Genomic DNA, 23,484 nt, shown 5'->3' on the forward strand with positions numbered 1-23,484 from the left:
CATCTCCCATAGAAGTACAGCGGACGATCCTTCTTTTCCCAGATCTACAATCATTCTAACTTCTCTCAGCTCGAAACTTGAAGTCAGTCTCTTGATAAGTTGATTCGAGTGTGAACGCCACAAGTTGCCATCCCCACCATGAACGGGGAGTTTCATGCAAGTGGTAGCGACGAGGTCGTTCAAACGGGACAAGTTGTGGGGCTTTGGTGGGGCTTGATGGGCTACGCATATGTAGGTCTCGGGCAAGACTCGGGCATCAAGTGGACCTCGGGCAACCCTCGGCATACCTCCTCAATCCTTCCCTCCGCCTGGTCAAGGAAGTTTCAGCCCTGAGCCTCTGCGTTGAACTACGGCGATGGCATTGAGTCCATTGACACCACCACCAGGTCCCACAGCAGGACCACCAGTTGTGATCACCACTGCGTCTAGGTCCACCTCTAATACCCAGTCCAGTTCTAGCACTGTCACTAAAGGCACGATCTCCAGCTCTAGCTCAGGTTATGCAAGCACCACTAGTACCAGTTCCTCAAGCTCGTCCGGGAGTGGACTTAGCACTGGAGCACGAGCTGGTCTAGCATTTGGGATAGGTAAGCCAACATTTAACGAGCCTTTCGCTCCAAAATGTTGACTTGATTCCAGTGTTTTTCTTGATATTACTCTCACTGCTGTTTGCCAACTTAAGGAGACGATATCAGAGGGCTCGGGAGAAAGTTGATGATGAACCTGCCCTTGTGACGTCGGACGTTAGTCAACGCCTCCCCCCTCAATCTGTTGCATCTCGAGGGAGAGACTTTCCACCTCCACCTCCACCGCGGCTGGATACTACGTATCCGAATTCGCCTGATATCTCAAGCGCTGCTCCATTGTTAAGCCACGATTCCCATCGGAATTCATACCCCGTATCTGCTCAGAACCGCTACAGCACACTGTCGCAGGTAACAGACCCTCAACGAATAGCTACGCAAGATGTGCCTACTCTCCCAAATCCCCACGAGCCATTCTCAGCACCTGCTCGCCCTGCATCATACTATTCTCCAACGTATTCAATACCCTATGACGCTTCGGCGAGTGCTGCGATGATGGCCCCCTTCAATGCGCCAGCGGGGGGCAGTTCAAGCAACTCTCAGCCTGAGCGCCAGCTTTCGACGCTTCACGCAGATATGGCTCGACATCAGAAGGAGCTCGAGCTGGAACACAAGAAACGGAGTCTCGATGAGGCTCGAGAACAGCAAGACCCTCCGCCAAGATATCTTTCTTGAGGGTGCATCACGCACTATATCACAATAATTAATTGCTCTTCCTTACTTTGAACTGCTTTTCACATACTCTGATACATATTTAAAGCCTGGACTTGGAACAGCACGAATAACGTTCGTCAATCATCGAGGCCTCGGTCGCTAAGGTACTTGTTGCTACTTAAAACTGTGCTTTTGTTTCAGTCATGTGTAGTTTCTATTCTCCTTTAGTTTCACCTTACTGATCCCCTCCTACTCTGCTGAAAGCTGGCATCCTTCATGAATCACATGATGTAAACTGGTCGATCCTCTGTTCCCCTCATGATCAGTTTCCAGAAATTTATAAGTGGGTACGTATATGAACTTCACAATATTATGGCATAAGTACAGTGTAGGCTTTCTTACCGCTGCGACCGGCGCTGACAAGCTTGATTAGGCTCTGGTCAAACGAACTTCATCCGTAACAATTTTGCAAAACTGTCCATCTTATCACTCTTCGGCTCCTTCGAGCGCGTGTTACATACACTCGTCAAAGTTGTTTGAGAATTACATCAGAATCCCCACCTCAGATCGACATCCTTCGACTTACGCTAATCTCTGGCTTCGCGCGGACTTCTTGCTGGAAGAGAATCATTTCTTTTCGCATTAATGCCGATCATATGCACAGTAGTACTCGGTACCATGCATATGGGCGTGTTTTTCGAACCGTTCCCTTTGCCCACCACGTTCGGTGCTCCCCGCCTTTTACAAGGCCGTGGGCATGTCCCACTCGCTTCCGGCTTTGGCTTTTGTTCTCGCCTCGCAGTCGCTAGTAGTTGCAGCCAATAATGTATACCGAGAGCCAATGTGAGTTCATGTTAAAATACAAATGAATTATCATCTCAAATCCATTAGATTCATGTCCGCTCGCGATAACGGGGACGAGAACGGTGATGACGACGGTGATGACGATGACGATGATGGATCCAGCACCACAACTGAACACCACACCACCTCCACCTCTAGTAATCAGTCCAGCTCCAGCTCCAGCTCCAGCTCCAGCACCACAATTACTACTCACTCCAGCTCCAGCTCCAGCTCATTCCCCAGCACTAGTTCCTTTCCTGGCTCCAGCACCAGCTCCTTCCCCAGCACCAGCTTCACAATTATTACTCACTCCAGTTCCACCTCTATCACCCAGTCTAGCTCCATCTATACAACTGCCACCGCAGGCACGCTCACCAGCTCCAGCTCAGGCTATGCAAGCACTAGTAGTACCAGCTCCTCAAGCTCAGGACAAAACACTGTATATGGCTTGACTTCAGCTACCAGCCATGGGCTTAGCACTGGAACGCGGGCTGGTATAGCATGTGGGATAAGTGAGCTGACATCCTCCGAGCCTACCCTCCGAAATACTGACACAATAAAAGTGTTTTCTTTGATATCACTCGCAGTGGTAGTTTGTTACTTCAGGAGACGGTCTTGTAGGCCTTGGGATCAAATCATCGACGAACCTGACATCCTGTCCTCGGAAGTTGGTCGATATTGGCTCCCCGATTCCGTTGCATCGAGAGAGAGAGAAGTGTCGCCTCCATCTCCACCTCCACCTCCACCTCCACCTCCACCTCAGCTGGATATCGTGTATCCATATTCACCTGACACCCCGCACTCGCTGTCCCTTCCAGCTATCTCAAGTGCCCCCTCCTTGCTGAGCGACGATTCTTGCATCGAAATTTATGCCCTGTATTTGCGAGGAGCCGCTGCGGCGCACTGTCGTGGACAACAGATCCTCTACGAATAACTACACAAGATCTGCATGCTCTCCCAAATCCCTGCCAACGCCTTCTCAGCACCCACCCACTCTGCGTCCATTCATCCACGGCCTCTTCACCAAGACATTCAAAACCCTATGGCGCTTGGATTTCCCCAAGTGCTGCAATGACGGGTATATTTTCTACACCACTGGTCGGTAGCTCGAACAAATGTCCGCCTGAGCACCGGCTTTCGGCACTTCGCACAGATGACTCCATACCAGAAGCAACTCGAACTCAAAATAGAAATGGAGTCTTGATGGTCAAGAACTGCAGGACCCTCTGCCATAATATTTTTTTCCAGCGTGCTGTGTACATCACGGCCTATCAATTCGGTAATACAACCTTTTCGTATTTTGGACTATTTATTCGAATGCTCTGATAGCTATTTAGAGTCTGGAGTTTGAAGGGCAACGATTTTGTAGCGCTCGTAAAACCTAGAGGCCGCACTGCCGAAGTCCTGGTTCCAAACTTTCTACTAGCTGTGGCATTCGCTCGTTGCCACTTCAGGCAAGCTCATGGCATGTTGATATTCTAGCTGTTGTAGTTTCTATTCTTGTAGCCGCGATCCCCTCATACTCTACTGAAGTGAAACTATTACACGTGGTGGTCCAGACAAGGGTTGAGACGCGTCAATTTGGCACCAATACTTACTCAGATCTCAGACTTGACATGACACGATTATTGTTTTTCCATGTCTTCACTATAGCGGGTAACTTTTTTAACACGTTTTTGTAATTGAACCGATTATCTAACCATGTTCTTGAGTAGTAAAAGCACCCCCTTTCTGGTATGTAACGAACGAATTCCATATGTAGATTTGAAGTCAGTATTAAGAAGCTCAGACTCAAACGATGCTTCATGTGGCGGTGATTTAAGGCTCAGGAATGCAGATATTCATGACGATATCGTTTTGCTGCGCTGTGATGTCGATGCCCATAATCTCGCAAGGATACTGTCAATGTCCATCGTGTCAAAGAGCTGTGATTTTACGCCTGACATCCGTATCACAGTCAGGCAGACATTTCGATAAAGTGGCAGATTTTATGAGCTAAGTAGTGTATAAGGGAGTTAGACTTTTGACTTGAGGAGCTCGACAGAATCTCTATTTCGGCCTTCCTTCGGGTGTGGAGCATCCGCGTGAGCTCTTTCCTGTGGACACATTCAGCATTTAGTTGCAGTATGAGAGATACACCTGCCTCCATTTTGTGGGCAAAACGTCAGTGGGACGACTGAGTACCGCGAGCGCCTACGGAGGATAATAAGATGATTGGACTCACGGCGGGAAATACAGCCCGTCTTACCTTCTTCTCATCGTGTCGCGTGATCGGAATCAGTGCGTCCAAATCTATTTCAAGGCTATGGGAGTGAGCTACTTCAGTATGGACGGGGATAGAAAGCCATTAGTGTCTACTCTGCAATTTCAGATGCCCAGATGCCAAGCCATTCGATTCGTTTTGCTGCGAGTTTTTTGTTCTCATGTCGTAGGCTGCGGCTGCCGTACTTGTACACCGATAGAATGTCGAGCCCATATGGGTCGCCATCGACAAGTGCGACGATTGGAATGCTATTGACTATTATTATGAGTGGTTACAAACCGTGCGGATTCGACTCACTGCGCCGGAAGGTTGTCTGACAAGGTTTTCACGAGTTGTCGAGTAGCTACGTCAGGGTATCCCTTACCCTGGAGGAAGCATATAAGCAGCAATGTAGTTAGTGTTGTATCACTTAGTCACAGTGATTATGAGCCCGGGACCAGGAAGCGACCGATGACTTGCAAACTGAAAACGGCACAGTGTTTGGAAGACGGCCTAAAATGAGGGCTAGATCAACATTTCCTATGGAAGGCGGCCTCCAGGTAATACCTCTTTTTCAACCACAAGAACCCATGAAATATCTCCTTTCAGTTCAAATCGCTCTATGGATTCACCCGTAGGTATTAGGGTTCCCTGAAAATCACATTCAAACACCAGGCTTGTCTCTCTGGAAAATGTTTTCACCTCTAAGTCGTTGATAGAAATAACTTCGCCTTCGAGCAGGTGAATTGTCAGTCCGGTGCCGCATATGAGGCCCTTCGACGCAGCGCGCTACAACCGCATTCAAGGAAATATATCAGTCATAAGGTGACAGAAAGGTTACGATTTTAAGGTCAGCCCGCTCTAAGCCCAATGTCACAGCAAGATCATCGACCAGCTGATTTATGTGAGTATGAACGGTGACACTCCATACTCAAAGAACGCACTCGATCAACAGTCCCCTGAGCTTTGAAGATGTGGACGTCTTTGTAGTACATGTCCCTAGGAACACGGTCAAATTCTTCTTGGTTCCTTCTCAAACCATTCGCAAAAGACAGATACCGCTTTGTTAGTGGCACATTGTCGACTAGAGCTTGGTGAGCGAAGTCCATGACACGTAAGATTTGCGCTGTATTCGAACGGTCATCGATTGAAAACGAAGGCACCATAAAACTACCACTGGACCTACCGAATGGTTTTAAGCTCGCTCCTTTTCGCTTCAGAGGGTATCGAATAACTCTGGTGCTGAAAACACTAGCATATAAGGGGCAGCAGAATTCGACCGGGGGTCAATGTGTTACCGTTCGGAGGACGTTTTTCGACGGTCGGCTAACTGAAGCTCGATTTTTGGATATTGAGGTCTTGAGTTAGTAGCTGGTTCAGTGCTGCTGTTTGATGCTACACTATCAACTCGTGCATTTCGTGGTGAACCAGCAAGCTGTTCAAGAAATGTCATTGCCAGCCGTTCGATTTTTTGTATTGCCTCAAAGCTTATTGGGTTCGTCAGTGAATAGTGAAACAGTTCCACAGAACGTACCGCAAAAAGTCCTCCTCGTTGTCTTCGACTGACCCTTCCGAGTCTGACTCTGCGTTTTGACATCCATCATCTGGTCCATCGGATATGTCACAGTCACCCTCAGAGACACGCCCACTGTGTAGCTCAGAGAAAGCTTCTTCGTGAGCTTCACCGGCAGTTGGGTGCTGTGGAGCCGCGGCCGCGTCAAAGACTAAAGCCATGAAGCTTTGAAGACTGAAAAGACTCGGAGTCGGAGGGTAGGAATACTATTTGTTATTGACGCGTCGATCACGTGCTCAGTAGACGCTGAGACGCGTGTTTGTTCTAAGTGACGTACTAGTTCTTTAGTAACAGCCCTTCCAGGGAGCCAGCTCGCGCTGTAAAAGATCATAGAATCTTTTGCGAATATCTTCCAAAGTCCGTTATAATCTACTCTGCATTATTTTGTCTACTGATAGTCACCTCAGATACCATGCACATGGACGACCTCACCCCTCCTCACCGTTTTGGTGAAGAAGGAGTGGCTGTTCACCCTCTATCAAGGCCATTACGGGAGACTATACCTCACTTGTCTCAGGTGTGGGATACTGATGTAGATATCCTCCCCAAAGCCGCTATCTCCCAATATCTTTCTTATCCCGCATCAGCATGGGCCAGTTTAAACCGCATTCTGTCAGCTCCTCCAAGATAAAACAGGAGCTTCTGTACGCACACATTCGCCATCCTTCCTCCGCTCCCTCCCTTGTATTAAGTTACCGTGTTTGCACTAACAGACTATTGGAGGATGCTCGACTTGACATTTCAACTCAAGACCCTAGGAGCATTCGTCGCTCTCGTTCTGGCAGGCAATGTCCTCCGCGCTAAATTACGATCGAGGTCACGCCTGCCTCTTCCTCCAGGACCCCCAGGACATTGGCTGTTCGGAAACCATATACCAAGTGCCAAGTGAGCACATAAAATAGACTTCTCTCTGTGTCTACGTAGACACTGACAGTAAACGCATTACAGCCAATCTCAACAGTTTGCTGAATGGATCAATACCTATGGTCCCATCATATCCCTTCGGTTGGGACCTAGCAGGGTCATGGTCATCATTGGTAGACATCAGGTAAATGACTCCAATACTGTTCACCGTGCATCTTCATACTCACTTGCGAAGGAATCTAACGATATAATGGAGAAGGAGGGTGGTGTGCTAGCGGACCGCCCTCGTGCAGTTGCAGCAGGAGAGATCTTGTCTCGCGGATTATACATGATCCTCGCACCCGCAGGAGAGCAGTTTCGGAGACTTCGCAAGTTGTGTTGATATCTTCTCTTGCTGAACTGTTTTGCTGAAGTTGTTTCATCCAGGGCAGCACACACTCATCTTCAAGCAAAAGCTGCAGACTCCTATGCACCCATACAAATGGACACCGCCCGTGATGTTATCCTTGACATCCTTCATAACCCTAAAGGACACCAAGCAGCTGCGAACCGGTGTGTTGCACTTCGTGGGTTATTCTATAACTGCTTACCCATTCAACGCAAGCTACGCAGCGACAGTCATGTTGCGTATCATGTACGGCAAGTCCACGCCAACCGCCACGAATGCACCCGAGATCATCGTCATCCATAAAGTTCTCAAGCGCTTCCAGATGCTCATGCGGCCTGGCGCGCTCCTGATAGAGCGCTTCCCAATTCTAAAGTACGTCCCAGGATACACGACCGAGTTGGAGGAATGGAGAAGAGAAGAGAGTCAGGTCTACCATGACCAACTCAATCGTGTTTCGAGAGAATTGGTTGGTTCCTTCGACGTCTTTCCTAAACACCACCTCACAGTTCTTTGTAGGCAACCGGCAAGGCCGGCCCTTCATTTGCTCGGCATCTTCTTGCGAACCAGTCTTCACACCAACTTTCGGACGACGAAATGGCCTATCTTGCTGGATCGCTCTTTGGCGCCGGTGCAGACACGACTGCTGTAGCGATCATGTATGTCGTCATGGCATCCGCATGTTATCCCAAGGCGCAGGAGAAGGTGCAAGAGCAGCTGGATATCGTCGTTGGTCGCGACAGAGGTATGTCGAAGCTCATCTATGTGAACGATTCTCAAGCCAGTCGTTACAGCTCCTACTTTCGACGACTATAATTCCCTTCCGCAGATCGAGGCGTTCATGCTGGAGTGTCTTCGCTGGAGGCCCGTGACAACCATTGGATTTGCTCACCGTGCCTCGGCTGATATAGTTTACGTACGTTTCCAGTGTTCTGGTATGATTTTCTGATTCTCATTGCTGCCCGAGCAGAAAGGAATGCTTATCCCAGAGGGCGCTATAGTATTTGGGAACCATTGGTACCGAATGCTGTTCATTCTATTCAGATGTATATACTGATCACCCTCTGACAGGGCAATCTCGCGCGACCCGAGCGTCTATCCCAACCCTGATCAGTTCGATCCTGAGAGATGGCTCAACAGCGACGGAAAAATCCGGGACGACATCAAGTTCCCTTCTTTCGGCTTTGGACGCAGGTACGCCCTTTTCCTGATATTCAACCAAGTTGAACTCTGCTGAAGAAGAATTTGCAGAATTTGTCCTGGGCGACACGTAGCGAATCGGTCTGTCTTCATCAATGCCGCGCTACTCTTGTGGTCGTTCAAGATCACGCAGGACCCGGAGAATCCGATTGATGAGATGGCCTTCGCAGATGGGGTGGTTGCACACCCCAAACCGTTCGCTGCACGCTTCCAGCCGCGGTTTGGGGATGAGGGATCATTGAGGAGCGTGATGGCTATGCACGGTGAGGGGTTGTAGAATATTGAGCATGAAGTAGTGACTGATGTACATATGAGCTTGGGACGTGCTGAGGTTTGTACCATTAGCGAGAAGTATCAGGCTGATTCATAATGTTATGCAGGCTCTACGCACCTTATGAGAAGGTCTGGTGAAAGAGCCAGATCCTGATGCCATGAGCTGAGGTGACGGTCGACCATCAATGCATCAGCAGCTGATGACGCCGTGAGCCTGTCGTAGCACTGACTGAGGCGCAATCCTTTACAGGGATTTGGGAAAAGCCTAGCACAGGCGCTCTATTCATTTATTCGTGCAGTTCGATTGGATGATGCAGTCGAATTATGCAGAAAAACACATCATCCATGGAGGGCTGCTACTGTTTCAGTGACGAGCTATTGGTAAGCCAAGCTCCGTGTATCATATGTGCATCTCTAATCTGCCAACGGAAAACGAGCGGCGAGATGACGACGGCACCCACGACGCCGAGGATGGCAGGGAAACCCACATCGAAAATTGTGGAAATCAACATGAGCAAGAGCAGCCATAAACACGCACCATTCAACCGTCTGTGTATGTCGTTTGTCAATACCACTCAGATTCTTAAGGTCGCAGGTATCGAGAAGGGTAGGCGCACTAAGATCCTCGAGAAGCATATCCTGCCAGGTAAGCCATCATATTAACGTGTCCTTCAAGCCCTACCTCCCCGATCTAGAGCACATTCTCTATGCAGGCATAATGCAGCTCTTGCGCCCTGCCCGCAAACATTCAGCGTCCTGAAGTCTGCATGTCGGACATGGTAAGATCGCCTGTGAGCGCAGATCGGTATCCTACTATGCCAGGAGAAACAGACATCAGACATGATTAAACTGGGTGGTGGCTTCTGGGATGGAGGCCTGGCAGTATTAGAAAATATGCCTTCTCTACCATCTCAAGAGGAAGATGCAGCTGAGGCAGAAGAGTGGGAGAGGGAAGCAACATCTACGTTGGAAATACTAGGTAGCGTTCATGTGGAGGACAGGTACGGTGTACATACACGCGTCTATTTTTCATGTACTGACTGTCAGCCAGTCCCACCGCAGACCACGCATTCCATGTCTCTCAGCTGAAGATTATCCTCGATCGGACAAGTTCATTGCTAGAAACCTCTGCAACTGATCTTAGGGATGGAAACTTTGAATCATCAGAGATATGAGTAATGTAGCCTGTTGGAGGACGCCCCGCAGCTTGAATCTGCCATGAAGGCTTGTGCCAAGATTGTTGAGAGACGCTGGTCGATCACAATGACCGGGTGGATAGCTCTGCAAGGCCGCTCGACACATATCCACCCTGTCCGTCATGCTATCGAATGGAGTTACAGGTCAATAACACAGGGAGGATGAAGCCGAAGGGTGAGACTGCCTTTCATGAGTACAAAATCCAGGTAGATATATTTCAATTGTGTACGCACATAGAAATTCGAGCACCACTGAAAGTACTGAACCCTGGAGAGGAAAAGATATGGTGAGCCGCTCACTGTGAGTGCTGAACTCCACGTTAGGAGCATTGGCACTAGCCGTTTGCAGCATCATGACGGGCCCGCTCTGTGTGGGTGCAAACTTTGTCGGACATGCGCCACTTCAGATACTATCCGCAGTAATGAATGGTGTACCTCGGTGTGCTTCGTAGGTCTTAGTAGGGGCGTTATCGCTGTTATGATCAGTGTGTGACCTCATTTGATGGGGTACTAATCATGGAGAACGATTAGCTATGGTGCTGGATCCGTTCAACTATTCCACACAAAATATGCACACACACACACAAAGGATTTACACCCACAGAGTCGCGTACCGTTGCCGAGATGTACCAGGATGCTTTGGGATTAGCGTGACTTCCCGTTTTGGTAACACCGCACGACGACAAAATGCTCGAGCTCGCTGTTGAGGACAGCGAGCTCAAATAGTTGCCTAATCCTTCACCCTTTTCACTAGTTCTTTTGAGGGAAAAAAATAACCTGTAGCTTAACTATGCTTACTCTTGGACAACACAACCCTCCTTCCCCACCTCCTCCTCCCCCCACCCTGGCCGCTTTTCTGGTATTTTCTGGACTCTAATTGTATACTTCTGGCTTTGTAGAAGTTCTAATATATTTATACAATAAATACATAATTAATTGAGCCCATAATAAGCCCCTCAGAGCGCCCAGTATAAATATATGACAGGAATGGGTGAATATTGTAAGTATGGAAGATTTATGGTCAAAATAGCATAGTTACTTAGCTACAGTTGATTTTTTTTCCCTCAAAAGAACTAGTGAAAAGGGTGAAGGATTAGGCAACTATTTGAGCTCGCTGTTGAGGACAGCGAGCTCGAGCATTTTGTCGTCGTGCGGTGTTACCAAAATTAGGACTCTGGGTGTGAGGAACCGAACGCCACAGAGCCGAGTCTCGTGCCGAGTCGGAGCTACAAAACACTGCGTCTTCGACGACGCGCGTCCCTTCTTCCCCTGACGTGTCTTTCTTCCTTACCCCCTGTTACGTGCACTTGCGCATATAGTCGTCTTGCGTGAGCTCCTCGGATCCTGTGCCTCCGTTCTTGCTCGCATATGAGCTCTCGTCGTAACCTTCCTCGATCTTCATCATCTCGGCCCATTCCCCCTCGTTCATCTCCTCGTTTGTCCTCTCTTTCACTTCCTTCTCCACCCCCATCGGCTCCCATGCCCAGGGCATCCTCCCCTACTCCTTCCGCCCCTTCATCGGGTCCGGGTTCTCCCACTTCTATCGATCTCAACGAGCTGGAGGCGGCGATGTCGGCCTCTCGCTCGACTCCAAGGCTTGATCCTCCTGTCCTCACTTTAGAACCCCCGACTTCTCCGGAGTCGGGGAACAGACGTCAACATGTTCCCACGTCCCCGCCCCATTCTCTGACGGTTTCATCTTCACCCCGCCCTGCCGCAAAGCGCCAACGGGGTGTCACCCCCTTGAAGAAAGGGAAATCTAAGGAATTACCACCCCCTGCTCCCCCTGCCTCAGCCCCGGCTGCTTCCTCGCAGTCTTCCTCCTCGCCTTCCCATCTCTCGCCCAATATGTGGGCTTTGTTGTCGGCTTCCTCAGCCTCATCCTCGGCCTCGTCAGCGCCTTCTTCCTGGGGGGCGTCTTCAAGCTCGTCTGCCCCTGCATCAGCCTCACTTCCTCCCACCCCCTCGCTGCCGATGTTTCCTTCGGCTAGCTCTCCAGTTCCAGCCCCTCATTTGCTGCCAGTATTTCCTTCGGCCAGCTCTCCAGCCCCAGCACCTCAAATGCTTCCAGCCCCCACTCCAGCTCAGCCGGCAGCTCATCCTGCAGCTCCCCCAGCGTCGTCGTCACCAGCGGCGATTCCCCTTCCTCCCGCGGGGCCAGTCACGCCTCAACATCTCTCGGCTGACCAAGTCTTGACCATCCTTCAAAACCCTTGGCTGAGCTCACTGGTAGCCAGTCATCCATCCTCTGGTAAGCCCCACATACTCTCTCCTCCTCCATCGTTCCTTCTTCGGGAGTCACATATCCTCTTATGAGGGGTCTCCCTTGCTATGCTCGGCCTTTGTGCCCTTGTCCTCTGCTACGGTGCCTACGCGCCCGTTTCTGGCTGTGCTACGGCTTATATGCGCCGTTTCTGCTGAGTTCAGGCGTTATATGCGCCGGTTTGCTGAGATTATGCGCATATATGCGTCTCATTCCTTCATTCCGCCGTGTGTATGCGGGCAGTTTCATCTGAACTCGCTCCACACAGCTCATGCTTCTCCGGGCCTTCCTTCCCTACTTCCCGCCCCTCTGCTCCCTGTACCGGCACCTGGCTTCAGGGCTCGGGTTCATGGCCTTCCACCTTCAGACCCCTCCATGCAGTTAGACCCCAATGACCTCATTGATCATGGCTTGGTGGTTCACATCCTGAAGGAAGGTTGGCAGTCCTACTTCCCCATTAATAGCCTTTCGGCAGACCTCACTCGTGCGACTCTTCACTATGCGAAGGCACCAACGGAATTCGATCTTGCGAACGAACCGTCGATATCCTATCCGAACTTCTGTGAAGCCGCTCGCATGCTACCAGTGCTCATCGGTCGGCATCTGAACTCGCCGTTCAAGGCTGAGATCGCCGAATCGTTCCGGTTGCACTATGAAGGGGTGCTGAGGTCTCACGACTTTCAGCACAACTTCGCTGCGTACGTACGATATGACATTATGATTCGCCAACATTGGGTGAACAATTCATCGGATTTCAATCCGGCCATCTTCCAACCTCGCATATTTTCGCATTGCCTCGATCTGGTGAAGGCAGAGGTGGAGTCCACTATGGCTTCACGCATTGCCTCCCTGGAGGCTCAGGTCACTCGAGGCAATTCGTTTCGCGCCCCCACGAAGCCGTCCTCATCCTTACCTTCCACGGAGAGGCCAATTGCTAGGGCCCCCTCTGAATTCGTTGGCATCTGCTGGTTCTGCACGGGGAAACACTCTCCCCGTGACTGCAAATCCTCCTCCAACTCCTTCATCACAAAACACGCCGACGGGAAATGGCGCTCCTCTGCAAACGAGCTGCTTTGTTTCCTGTTCAACGGCGTCAAAGGCTGTGCAAAGCGCCCCTGCCCATTCGCCCACAAGTGCTCTATCTGTGGCGAAGAATCAGCGGGCCATAACGCCCAGTCTCACGCGTCGGCTTGACCTCCTTCCCATTGTCACCCCCTTGCGGTGGGACAAATGGGAGGAGCTTCTTGGTATTGCTGGTGTTCTCGATTCTTTTCACGATGTTCCTCTTGGTATTCGAGACGGCTTCCGTCTCGGTGTGTCTTCCACTATTCTCTCTACTTTCTCGCCTCCCAACCATAATTCGGCTCTTGAGCATGCCGACTTCGTAGATTCCCAGATCGAAAAGGAGGTCGCCGCAGGACGCTATTCTGTGGGTTTCGACCCCTCTGATTTCGAACGCCTGTTTGGACCTTACCGCACTGCCCCTCTTGGGGTTGTTGTAACCCCCAAGAAAAAACGCCTCATTCAAGATCATTCTTTTCCTCGCCGTGATCCTCTCATGCATTCCATTAACTCAGAAATAGACCCCAACGCCTTCAAGTGCGATTGGGGAACCTTTGCTCAATGCTACCTTCTTGTCGCCCTCGCCCCTCCGGGTTCGCAGGCCGCTGTTTTCGACGTGGACGCAGCCCACCGCCGCATGCCTGTGGCCCCAGAGGACCGCTGCCACGTTTGCGTTTCTTGGAAGGGCAAGGTCCATGCGGACCATTGTTGTTGCTTCGGCTGTTCCAGCTCGTCGGGAATCTTCGGGCGCTGTGCTGACGCCATTGTGGCCATATTTCGTTCTAAGTCCATTCAGGACATTCTTAAGTGGGCCGACGATTTCCTTTTCTTTCGCTACCCTTCTGCACGCCTACCTTCAGGTAGTTCCCTTTCTCATTCCTCCTGCCCTCGTTCTCTCTAACTACTCCTTAGGCGGCTACGTTTTCTCGTACGACGCTTCGCTGATCTGGTCGATCGCAATATATCTTGGCTGGCCCTGGTCCCCAGACAAGTTCCGCGACTTTCTCGCCCTCTTTGTCTACATCGGCTTCGAATGGGACCTGGCGGCAAAATCTGTCTGCATTCCCGAGGAGAAGAAGAAGAAGTACCTTGTGCGCCTGGAGGGCTGGGTTTCTGGCGCGAGCGTGTCAGCCCACGAATGCGCTGTAATGACTGGGACCCTCAACCACTGTGCAGCGGTCGTTATCGCTGGCCGCTCCCACCTCGCCTCCTTGTACCGTTTCGCTTCGAAGTTCGCAGTCTCCTCCTCCCGCTTCGAGCGTCGTGCTATTCCTGCCTCCGTTGTTGCCGACATGGCGTGGTGGCGCGACCAGCTGTCCTCAGCTTGGTGCGGCATCCCCATTGTAATCCCTCCATCTGCCCATCCAGTTCCCATCTTTGTCGATGCGTCAACGTCCTTCGGCATTGGTTTCTGGTGGGACGGTCGCTGGCTCGCGTGGCGTCTGCTGGACGGGTGGCACGCCGATGGTCGGGACATAGGCTGGGCTGAGATGGTGGCAATTGAGCTAGGCCTTCGCTGTCTCATTTCCGCCGGCTTTCGCAACGCCCACTTCATCCTTCGCTCAGACAACCAAGGGGTCGTGGGCGCCTTCAATGCTGGCATGTCTCGAAACTCCGAACAGAACGCCACCCTTCGTCGTATCATTTTCTTGTTCCAGGAGCACTCTCTTTGGTTCTCCACCGTCTGGGTGCCTTCAGCTGAAAATCTCGCTGACCCCCCTTCTCGCGGTATCTTGCACTCGTCTGCAAAGCGGTTTGCACACCCGCCTCGCATTCCTTTCCACTTGCGGGAGTTCGTCTCCCTTCACTTATAACTTGTTGTCCGCAGCTCTGTCCTCGCTTACATTATTTCTACCTATTATTCATGCTGCTCGTACATACTTGTATTTCTACCCTCTGCAATGCAATCCTCTTTCTGTCTACTAGCACATGCCTTGCCCAGCCAAGAAAATGAACTTCATGTGAAACCATTACCGGTCTCACGGCTTACTTGGTATGCTCTCACCTTGAAATAGCCTTCTCTTGGTTCATCTCTCCTCTCTTCCACACAATGGACACTGTATCCACCCTCCAAGCGCTAGTAAACTCGGTGACGCGCCATGCTTGGAAGCTCGAAACGCTGGAAGGCTACCAGGGCGGCGTGAACCGCTTCCTCGCCTTCTGCTCTGCCAACAACATTCCCTTATCCTTCCCTTCGCCCGAATGGCTGGTATGCGCCTTTGCAGCCCATAGAGCGGGCTCCTGCTCAGGCTCTGCTGTAGCCAACGATGTCGCGGGTCTTCGGGCTTGGCACATCGCCAATGGTCTTCCTTGGCTCGGCGGGATTCGTCTGAAGTACGTTCTCCGCTCGGCGGTTCGTCTCACCCCCGACTCTTCCAAACGACCCCCGCGCCCTCCAGTAACCTCAGAGATGCTCGAGGCCTTGCACTCCTCCCTCGATGCCTCACTTCCTCTCCATGCGTGCGTTCTGGCCTGTGCCGACACGGTCTTCTGGGGGCAGGGACGCCTAGGCGAATTCCTCCCCACCTCTCAATCCCGCTTCTCGCACAACTTCTTCCCTACCCCTGCCTGCCTGCGCAGCACGTCCTCCGGCGAGTCGTTGATGTGCCACCTTCCCTGGACCAAAGTCTCGAAAGAGAAAGGGGAGGACATCTTCCTAGGTCGCCAGCTGGGTCCTTCAGATCCCATTTCATCCCTCCTCGCCCATCTTACGGCAAGCCCAGACATCCTGGTCTCCCCCACGTCCTCTCACCTCTTCGCTTACAGTGGAGGCGCGGGTAGGCTGATCTCCCTCACAAAGCGCAAGTTCCTGCTGGTGTGTAACTCAGTCTGGACGGCTCAGGGTCTGCCTCGCATCTCCGGTCACTGTTTCCGCATCGACGGGACCACCGAGCTGCTTCTACGCAATGTCCCCCCTCACATTGTCAAGGTGATGGGGCGGTGGTCGTCAGATTCTTTCCTTCGCTACTGGCGCAACTTGGAGCACATCGCTCCCTTGCATGCAGAGCTCTTGGGCCCCAAACTGTCCCCCCTCCTCGCTCGCACCTCTCGATCTCACGGCGCGTAGTCTATGTTTTCGCCCTCCTCGTGTGTGGGTGGCGTCTGTTTCCTTCCTTCTGTCTCTCCTTCTTTCGGCCCTCGACGCGTTCTTCGTCTTGCTGTGTGTGGGTGGTCTTCGTGGCCTCCTCAGGGTTCACTCTCTCGGACCGATGGATTCAGACTGGTTCTAGTACTGTACGATCGTAGCATGCGCCGTCTGCACGCTAGTAGTCTGTCTCGTAGTTCTGTCCGATCCCCCCAAAACACGCAGGCGGGACTTGCACCCCCATATCCATCTTACCTAAGAAGACACGTCAGCACGGCTCGCTGTTGAGGACAGCGAGCTCGAGCATTTTGTCGTCGTGCGGTGTTACCAAAACAGGAAGTCACGCTAATCCCAAAGCATCCTGATACATCTCGGCAACGGTACGCGACTCTGTGGGTGTAAATCCTTTGTGTGTGTGTGTGCATATTTTGTGTGGAATAGTTGAACGAATCCAGCGCCATAATTAGCTGCCGGGTGAGTCTATGTACAGAGACTGATCACAGATCACCCAGTAACTACAAAATTCTAAAAAAAAATTGCTGTACATGTATGTACAGACGCTCACAGAGAACCGGAGCTGTGCAGATATTGCTCGCTGTATATATACTGCTCATTATATATCAATGACTACTGGTGCGCGTCTGATTTCATCATCTTCTTGTGCCAAAACTTCTCGAAACTCCTCGCCAACGCGTAGGTGATAGTTCCCACCACAAATCCTACGAACACACCAACTTCTCCGCTGCCCTGCCTTGCCACTGGTCCTACATACCAAGCCTGTGACATGAATGGAACAAGAACTCCACACGCACACACGAATGCCACAACGGCCGGGATACCGCTAGGCAAGAGATCATATGAAGCCCAAGTCGTGATGGGATACTGATCCTCAGAAAACGAGGCATGTCGGAATAACACATGTTCTGTAAGGACTATCGCAGCAAAGGCTGATGACCAGTATCCAATGATGTCTGACTCAGGGATAGCAGGCTTGTTAGCGATCACAGATACTAATATTTGGGATTCGTACCGAGGATGTCTACAAAAGTAGTGTAAAACTTTTTGGCACCAACAATGGCCACCAGTATCAGACTTGGACGCAAATCGTCAGCGTCGCTGAGATTTTCACTCGATGACACTCACATCGCTTCGGAGATGATGATATACACCCATCTAGGCACCGCGGCGAACCACGTAGCGACAGCCATGAAACTGGTGCTAAACGTGTACATCGTTGGTGCACAGGCGCTGGGTATAGTGAGAGCGAGCAAAGCAGTCAGGATGTTTCCGAACGCGCCGGTAGGTCGCAACACGCTGTGTAACAAGCCACCGACGGAAGAACTGTTATTATATCCTGCATTCCAAGCAGGCACATTAGGAGCTGCGGCTGCAAATGCGGCACCCAGGGCATGTGAAGTCGCCTTTACAACATTAGGACGTCATTGACAATGGGCTATATAGGCTTACAGTAGCAGTGAAAAACCCGAGGTACGTGTAGATGAAAATTCTAGTGCTGTCGGGATGTTAAGAAGAGTCTGTGGGGATGGTCCGAAGAAGCTCACGAGGAAGCATCAGGGCTATGATGTACGCCATAGTCAGGGGTCATGGTACACCAGCCGACAATGCTAGATGCGACGAAGGACGCAAAAGATATAATATTAGCGGGTGTTGCTGGAGGGACGGGCACTGATTGGTTTTCGTGTAGTTGTGGATAACCGACAGCCAGCATCGTGATGAAAGTAACTACATTTGGGATCCAGGCGATGCTTTCATACCTATGAGTCAAAATTCGGTTGAAATCTGGATAATGCGTGTTGGGGTGATCCCACCCACCAATGGATAACACGGTATCCACAGAAAGTGACCTTTGAAACTTGTCATTTTGGTTGCAGCACAAATGTTTCCAACGTACCCCAAGAGTGATGACACTGATGATGATAATCCCAAGAGTATCGTCAAGGTGAGGGGACAAGCTTGCAATCGTTTGTCCACCGATGATGCATTCCAAGATAAGGAAGCCTTCCGAGGAGAAAACATTCAACACGGCCGGTATGATAGCGCCGAAATATCTTCATGTTCGTCAGCAAATGGCATTGTCAATGGCAAAAAAAGCATACCCCCACGAGAACCTTGCTTGCACCATAGCTCGCATGCCAAGCTTTGGCCCAAAAATAGCACTAACATATCATTGAAGTCCACAGAAACGCTCATATAATAGTAGAGCTCACAATAATGCAGGAAGCAAGCAAGATCTAGCTGATGATCTCACTTCAAACCAAGGTTTTGTGAAGTATTAGCACTTACACCATGTCAACGATGACGATGATAATTATAGAGTCACGAACTCCCAGAGCAAAAAATGCAGGTCCAGCAGTACCAGTACTGAATCTGCAGGTATTACAAAGTAATTAAGCGGAAAGCACCAGGATTAAGACAGGACTCAACGCACGCCAAGATATTCATGTTAGAAGAGAACCAAACGAAAAACATTTGATACCACCGAGTCTCCAGACGTTCCTCTGCTGGCACCGGCGCGATGCTGATCCGAGTACCAGGTAGAAACGTTACAGATAGATATCAAAGCCAAATGGTCTCACTCACCCATGCGTTTCGATTCCCCAACGAGAAAGCAATAAAGTGGTGCGTCTGAGGAATCCTGTATGATAGTGATTGCCCTCCAAATCATTCCCCGCAGGTTTATGGGATAAAAGATCGGGTATGGAATTGCAGTTAGACTCTACCTGCTTCCGCTCCACTGAGTTGGGCTGCATTGCTTGAGCAGGAAAGATCGACCTGAAGTATTTCAACTTGGTCCACGTCTAACAGCGCCAGTGAGAGTGCCAGCTGTCGGGTGGTTCTAACTTGAACTTCTTGACCTCGAGAGTCCAGCCCTATATAATATTAGTAAAATAAGTAAGGTCCGAACCTTTTCCAGATAATCAAAACATTGTCGATACTGATAAGCACCTTTGATTCCATGATGCTCAGATCGTTCGAAGTAGACCCACATGTGCCCTCACTCTCCCGAAAGAACTGTGTTCGCGCCCAAATAAAGATGAAGCATGGCTTCATATATGGATAAAAGACAGACGCGCAAGTAATCGATGGTACCATGCATATGATGGGTGTGTGAATCTCCTCGCAGTTTCGCCACGATGTGGCCTCAACTGCGCCAAGTGGGGCAGCGTTAATGCCACGCTCCAGAGGAAGATTCCAGATAGCCCAAGTAGCAGTAAGAGGAGCTTCAGTAGAGTTCAGTCCACCGGATACGACATCAAGTGCCAGCGAGAGCACACCTAGCAACATCTCAAGTACTTTTCCGTCCTCAGGATCCCACTAGCTACGATGTTAACTGTCATCCGCACATGAAGTAGGACCGGCTGGTAACAACGTCCAGTTGAGAAGGAGAAATTTTACTCCGACAATCTTAAGCGCTTTGAAGATCGAAAAAGCAATTGATTCTCCAGAAGCGGGAGCCAGTCTGAGCCAGTACTTGGTGTGGAATTTTTAATTGAGTCGTTTGCGGGGAGGTTTTCTGGTGTTTCACTGTACATTTGTGATTGATGACTGATGCAACGCGAGTACGAGTGCTCCTGTCCGTAACCGAGTATAAAAAAACGAATAAAAAACGGGCGGACCAACACAAGAATCAGCCCCAAGGGGAAACATCTATATCGAACCATTTAGGCAACTTTTTCCAGAAATCCTCCTTTGCTGTATCGACTACCGCTCCAAACTCCACCCGGCAGTGTTCGCATGTTTTCATGGGAGAAACCTCGCTGTTTAACAGGTCCTCGCGCATCTGCATTTGCTCTGCTTCGGACATCGCGTACAACGGGTCAGAGGTTCGGTTACTGATGATGCCGTTGATGTCTCGCAGAAGTTCGAACGTGATGGCCTCGAACGCAATCTGACAGGTCCTCTTGTTGACAGTGTGGCTATCCTTGCGACGTAGACACCATTGAGAGGGTTGCCTTCCTTCCAGGTTGTTGACGATGAACGTTGAGAAGAAACGAGAAGCTTGTTCGCGACCTTTGAGCATGGACAGAAGATCGGCGTGTTCTAATCTGACATTTTTGCCGGTGAAGGGTGACACAAAACCAATCGCGGCCTCGCTTGGAGTGGAACGGGATAAGTCGTACATTGCAGATGGCAGAAGTGGCGGGTAATCGATTTCACGAGCAAGGTTGATGATTTCTCTGATTCAAAGGGTGGTCAACATTAAGCAGGCGATTAGTCATCTTGGCTAACATAGGATGAGGCAGAGAATCGCGTGGTGTGTAGGTACCATCTTGTCCGGTCACAGAAGCCTCGCGCGTGTCCCATTGAGCAAGGGTAGTAGGCCAGTAGGTAGACAGAGCACGTAAGATATCGTTCCGGAGATGGTGCACCTTGTACTTGGTTAAAATGCGGAGAAGGCCTGAAAGCGCTGGAAAACCCTCTGAATCATATGTTACGAATGATCTGCTGTACATCAGCTAGAGAGGTGAGAGGAAGACGCAAATTCTAACATTCCATCATACATCGCTTTTAAGAAGTGTGCTATGTCCGTAGATGAGTCTGGTAAGGTGAGGACCGGGCGGTCTTCGAGTGCTGGAGTGTTGTCCATGGAACGCATAAGCTGATCTAGAACCTCGGAATGCCGCGAAAGGAGCCCTTGATGAACCAAGAAATAGGACATGCCAGCGAGTAAGATTATATTGCCGTCGCTGAAGTAAAGATCCGTATGTTTGCTGGCCATGTGGATGGCCATGTCCACGTTGGCGGAGTGCCTATTGGTGCTAAAGTCTGCCGTATTCATGGCGATGACTGAATTATCTGGCTTATCTGGCGGCGTGTTTGATGTGGTGAAGAGCAAAGATCAATGTACTTATGGACTTCAACCGTGAGAATCTGAATTTTCAGCTTGCCCTCGAGCAAGTGTTTGGCCTACTTGAGTTACTCTTCTTCAGCACTTCAGTTGTCTGCCCTTGCCCTTGCTTTTGCTCTTGTTCTAGCTCATCTTTTACTCTCTGCTTTTCAATATGGCCGATGCTCCAAATATCCGTATCGTTCCCGGTGCTCTCCCTCCTACGTCACAGTCGAAAATTCAGAAGAAAAAACGTCGATCAACCAAGCCAAAAACTGCAGACTCGCCTGCCGAAGGCTCCGTCATTATTCCCGATGTTGCTTCTGCTGCTCTAGTTGACCGGGCACCAGAAGAGGCGGATTTGAAGGAGGGCACAGTTGCTCCAGAACTTGTTGCGCCTTCTGAGGCTCCGACCTTCGACGATTTGACCTCCAAGTCTAGTCCGGTTGTAGAACTTCTCCAGAAGCGCTTAAAATCTCTAAACAAGAAAATAGTATGTGAAAATTTACTATTATCGTACAGTCTGGCTTCGGCACCAGGTAGCTGACGTGTGTTTCCCAGTCCCGTGTAGCGAGCTATGCATCAACGGATCACGAAAAATTGAACGATGACCAAAAGCGAACTCTGAAAACCCTTCCTCTGTTAGAGGCCGTTCAGAAAGAACTTGAAGACGTGAAAAAATTGATCGAGGTTCGAATAACATCATCATTCACCCGTCAACAAAAATAATGAATCTTTTTATGTGCCAGTCCCACGAAGCAGATCTTGCCCGGGAAATGGCGGCCAAGCGTGCAGATGCTGAAGCTGCAGAGGCTGTCAGAGTCGCTGACGCTGTTGCTGCTGCTGAGGTAGGAGATTGATTGTAATTGATAGGATTTCGTAGCTGAGTTCTTCCAGGCATCGTCAGCTAGCAAAGCCTCCGCTATACTGTCTCTAATTCGCTTGCATACATGTCTTTCAACTCGTCAACCTCTTCCAGCCGCTCTTGATTTCAATGACGCTGAAGGGGAAGCAATATTCTCTCTTTGCTCGACCCTCATCAGCGAGGAGTCAGAATTCAAGCAAGTAGCACTGTCTGGTCTACTCTCTGGACAAGGGGACTTCAATGGTGTTTCGTGTAAGAGCGCCCCTCGGACTCAACAACTCAGTAATAAACTGACAGTTTGATAGATGCAAGGCTGCTGGATATTGTACAGTCCTTCCTCAACCCCCCTCGTGAACCGACACCCTTACCGGCAGAGCCAGATGCAGCGACGGAAGTTGCTTCTGAGCCTTCAAGTGACTCGCACACTGAATCTCAGCCTATTGCTGGCATTCCCCCTGTCAGCGGCAGTTTGAGTGGAACTGGTAGCTTCCATTTCATGCAAGCGAGCGAGCTTGAGACCACCGACTTTGAGAATACTGCTGAGTGGGTTGAGAAATCCGAGATTGAACTGACACAAAATGGTGTTCTCGAGCACGAAGAACCTATACATTCAGCTGCAGAGGGCGATGTAAGTTAGAAATTCGCCTAAAGACATAGCGCGCTTCGGATCATATTGACCATTGTCCCCGCAGGGTACATCTACACAGCCCATTGATTGGGCCGAGGCAGACGAAGAAGGCGGTCTGCCATCAATCGCAAACCTACAAGCAAGTTTCGCTCCTTCAGGATCAGCCACTCCTGTTGTTGAACCCGTACCTGCACCTTTGAATGGCGTGGAAGCTGTCGCTGCCACTGCCCCAGAGCCTGAGGATGATGGCTTCACACAATCACGAGGTCGCGGACGTGGCAGGGGTTTCCGCGGTGAGGGACGTGGTGGGCGTGGCGGTTACCGTGGGCGGGGTGATTTCCGTGGCGGCGATCGAGGAACATACCGTGGTGGTTACCGAGGTGGCGACCGAGGTGGCGAGCGCGGTGGTTTGTTTCTCGATCATTTTGTTCGCGGCATCCACTCACACCATCTTTGCAGGCTACCGTGGTGAGCGTGGTGAACGTGGTGAGCGAGGTGAACGTGGTGAGCGAATTGAACGGGGTGAACGTGGTGAGCGGGGTGGCCGGTTTGATGGCGATTGGCGAAGCGACGAAAATCGTGGACGTGGCAGGGGACGTGGGCGTGGACGCGGGGACAGGGGAGGCGGAGAAAGGGGAGACAGGGGAGGTGAGCGATCTACGATGTTGCCTGCATCAACTTCTGAGCCAAAGGCCTAGGCTATCATGAGGGGCGCGGAGCTCCTCCTTCTTGAGAGTAGTCTCTTTGAACCCAGGTGCTGAAGGTCTCATAAATCACGTCCTGAGCCTCTGACCACGGTTGCATGCATTGCTATGACATATGAGTTTGATGTATGTACACCTTACCTTCACATGAAATGACATTCCCAGTTCTTGCGAATTCTATTTCGAAAGCTGGTCATGATATCAGTGATTCTGC

The 23,484-nt window shown here is 50.6% G+C and overlaps 11 protein-coding genes across 11 annotated transcripts; 7 read left to right on the forward strand and 4 right to left on the reverse strand.

Annotated features, from left to right (window-relative positions):
• The first annotated feature begins 313 nt into the window (after positions 1-313).
• DEU56DRAFT_778636 (uncharacterized protein) lies at positions 314-1,453 on the forward strand. The gene is made up of 3 exons (XM_041351829.1): positions 314-429; positions 487-587; positions 640-1,453. The coding sequence occupies exons 1-3, from the start codon at positions 356-358 to the stop codon at positions 1,257-1,259; spliced, it is 795 nt and encodes a 264-aa protein (XP_041212898.1). The 5' UTR covers positions 314-355; the 3' UTR covers positions 1,260-1,453.
• A 148-nt stretch (positions 1,454-1,601) lies between these two features.
• DEU56DRAFT_576559 (uncharacterized protein) lies at positions 1,602-3,064 on the forward strand. Its single transcript, XM_041346904.1, has 4 exons — positions 1,602-1,619; positions 1,672-2,081; positions 2,130-2,593; positions 2,645-3,064. The coding sequence occupies exons 2-4, from the start codon at positions 1,996-1,998 to the stop codon at positions 3,013-3,015; spliced, it is 921 nt and encodes a 306-aa protein (XP_041212899.1). The 5' UTR covers positions 1,602-1,619; positions 1,672-1,995; the 3' UTR covers positions 3,016-3,064.
• Positions 3,065-4,038: 974 nt separating this feature from the next.
• Positions 4,039-6,115, reverse strand: DEU56DRAFT_880299 (Spo11/DNA topoisomerase VI subunit A; the record flags this gene model as incomplete). The annotated part of the gene is made up of 13 exons (XM_041356086.1): positions 5,858-6,115; positions 5,622-5,810; positions 5,510-5,565; positions 5,268-5,449; positions 5,165-5,218; positions 5,026-5,112; positions 4,891-4,974; positions 4,762-4,836; positions 4,642-4,709; positions 4,440-4,592; positions 4,330-4,384; positions 4,219-4,274; positions 4,039-4,177 (listed from the first exon to the last, which is right to left on the reverse strand). The coding sequence occupies exons 1-13, from the start codon at positions 6,055-6,057 to the stop codon at positions 4,039-4,041; spliced, it is 1,398 nt and encodes a 465-aa protein (XP_041212900.1). The 5' UTR covers positions 6,058-6,115.
• Positions 6,116-6,620: 505 nt separating this feature from the next.
• DEU56DRAFT_728245 (cytochrome P450) lies at positions 6,621-8,622 on the forward strand (the record flags this gene model as incomplete). The annotated part of the gene is made up of 10 exons (XM_041348034.1): positions 6,621-6,781; positions 6,845-6,944; positions 6,996-7,132; positions 7,187-7,312; positions 7,365-7,614; positions 7,665-7,890; positions 7,940-8,061; positions 8,116-8,162; positions 8,217-8,339; positions 8,397-8,622. 10 exons carry the CDS (start codon positions 6,621-6,623, stop codon positions 8,620-8,622), a joined length of 1,518 nt encoding a protein of 505 aa, XP_041212901.1.
• A 466-nt stretch (positions 8,623-9,088) lies between these two features.
• Positions 9,089-9,733, forward strand: DEU56DRAFT_778672 (uncharacterized protein; the record flags this gene model as incomplete). Its single annotated transcript, XM_041351830.1, has 4 exons — positions 9,089-9,165; positions 9,214-9,264; positions 9,332-9,619; positions 9,670-9,733. Coding segments are annotated over exons 3-4 (225 nt in total), but the record flags the coding sequence as incomplete, so codon positions are not given.
• A 1,182-nt stretch (positions 9,734-10,915) lies between these two features.
• DEU56DRAFT_752486 (uncharacterized protein) lies at positions 10,916-12,095 on the reverse strand (the record flags this gene model as incomplete). Its single annotated transcript, XM_041349646.1, has 4 exons — positions 10,916-11,040; positions 11,106-11,429; positions 11,475-11,822; positions 12,002-12,095. The coding sequence occupies 4 exons, from the start codon at positions 12,093-12,095 to the stop codon at positions 10,916-10,918; spliced, it is 891 nt and encodes a 296-aa protein (XP_041212903.1).
• On the forward strand, positions 11,977-12,775 carry DEU56DRAFT_898684 (uncharacterized protein; the record flags this gene model as incomplete). Its single annotated transcript, XM_041356470.1, has 2 exons — positions 11,977-12,065; positions 12,346-12,775. A coding segment is annotated over exon 2 (321 nt), but the record flags the coding sequence as incomplete, so codon positions are not given.
• Positions 12,776-15,189: 2,414 nt separating this feature from the next.
• Positions 15,190-16,500, forward strand: DEU56DRAFT_898685 (uncharacterized protein; the record flags this gene model as incomplete). Its single annotated transcript, XM_041356471.1, has 1 exon — positions 15,190-16,500. One exon carries the CDS (start codon positions 15,190-15,192, stop codon positions 16,204-16,206), a length of 1,017 nt encoding a protein of 338 aa, XP_041212905.1. The 3' UTR covers positions 16,207-16,500.
• Positions 16,501-16,686: 186 nt separating this feature from the next.
• DEU56DRAFT_880312 (cytosine-purine permease) lies at positions 16,687-18,995 on the reverse strand (the record flags this gene model as incomplete). Its single annotated transcript, XM_041356087.1, has 12 exons — positions 16,687-17,195; positions 17,255-17,316; positions 17,368-17,645; positions 17,692-17,737; positions 17,787-17,999; positions 18,058-18,089; positions 18,137-18,293; positions 18,342-18,401; positions 18,453-18,476; positions 18,529-18,612; positions 18,674-18,763; positions 18,826-18,995. The coding sequence occupies 12 exons, from the start codon at positions 18,993-18,995 to the stop codon at positions 16,852-16,854; spliced, it is 1,560 nt and encodes a 519-aa protein (XP_041212906.1). The 3' UTR covers positions 16,687-16,851.
• A 449-nt stretch (positions 18,996-19,444) lies between these two features.
• Positions 19,445-21,072, reverse strand: DEU56DRAFT_778683 (uncharacterized protein). Its single transcript, XM_041351831.1, has 5 exons — positions 20,736-21,072; positions 20,476-20,688; positions 19,863-20,423; positions 19,521-19,791; positions 19,445-19,466 (listed from the first exon to the last, which is right to left on the reverse strand). Exons 1-3 carry the CDS (start codon positions 21,023-21,025, stop codon positions 19,874-19,876), a joined length of 1,053 nt encoding a protein of 350 aa, XP_041212907.1. The 5' UTR covers positions 21,026-21,072; the 3' UTR covers positions 19,445-19,466; positions 19,521-19,791; positions 19,863-19,873.
• Positions 21,073-21,136: 64 nt separating this feature from the next.
• DEU56DRAFT_778690 (uncharacterized protein) lies at positions 21,137-23,445 on the forward strand. Its single transcript, XM_041351832.1, has 6 exons — positions 21,137-21,566; positions 21,635-21,763; positions 21,823-21,921; positions 21,971-22,190; positions 22,244-22,566; positions 22,631-23,445. Exons 1-6 carry the CDS (start codon positions 21,249-21,251, stop codon positions 23,036-23,038), a joined length of 1,497 nt encoding a protein of 498 aa, XP_041212908.1. The 5' UTR covers positions 21,137-21,248; the 3' UTR covers positions 23,039-23,445.
• The last annotated feature ends 39 nt before the right edge of the window (positions 23,446-23,484 follow it).

This window comes from Suillus clintonianus (genome assembly GCF_016758775.1).
Source record: "Suillus clintonianus strain FC179 chromosome Unknown DEU56scaffold_9, whole genome shotgun sequence".
Classification (NCBI taxonomy): domain Eukaryota; kingdom Fungi; phylum Basidiomycota; class Agaricomycetes; order Boletales; family Suillaceae; genus Suillus; species Suillus clintonianus.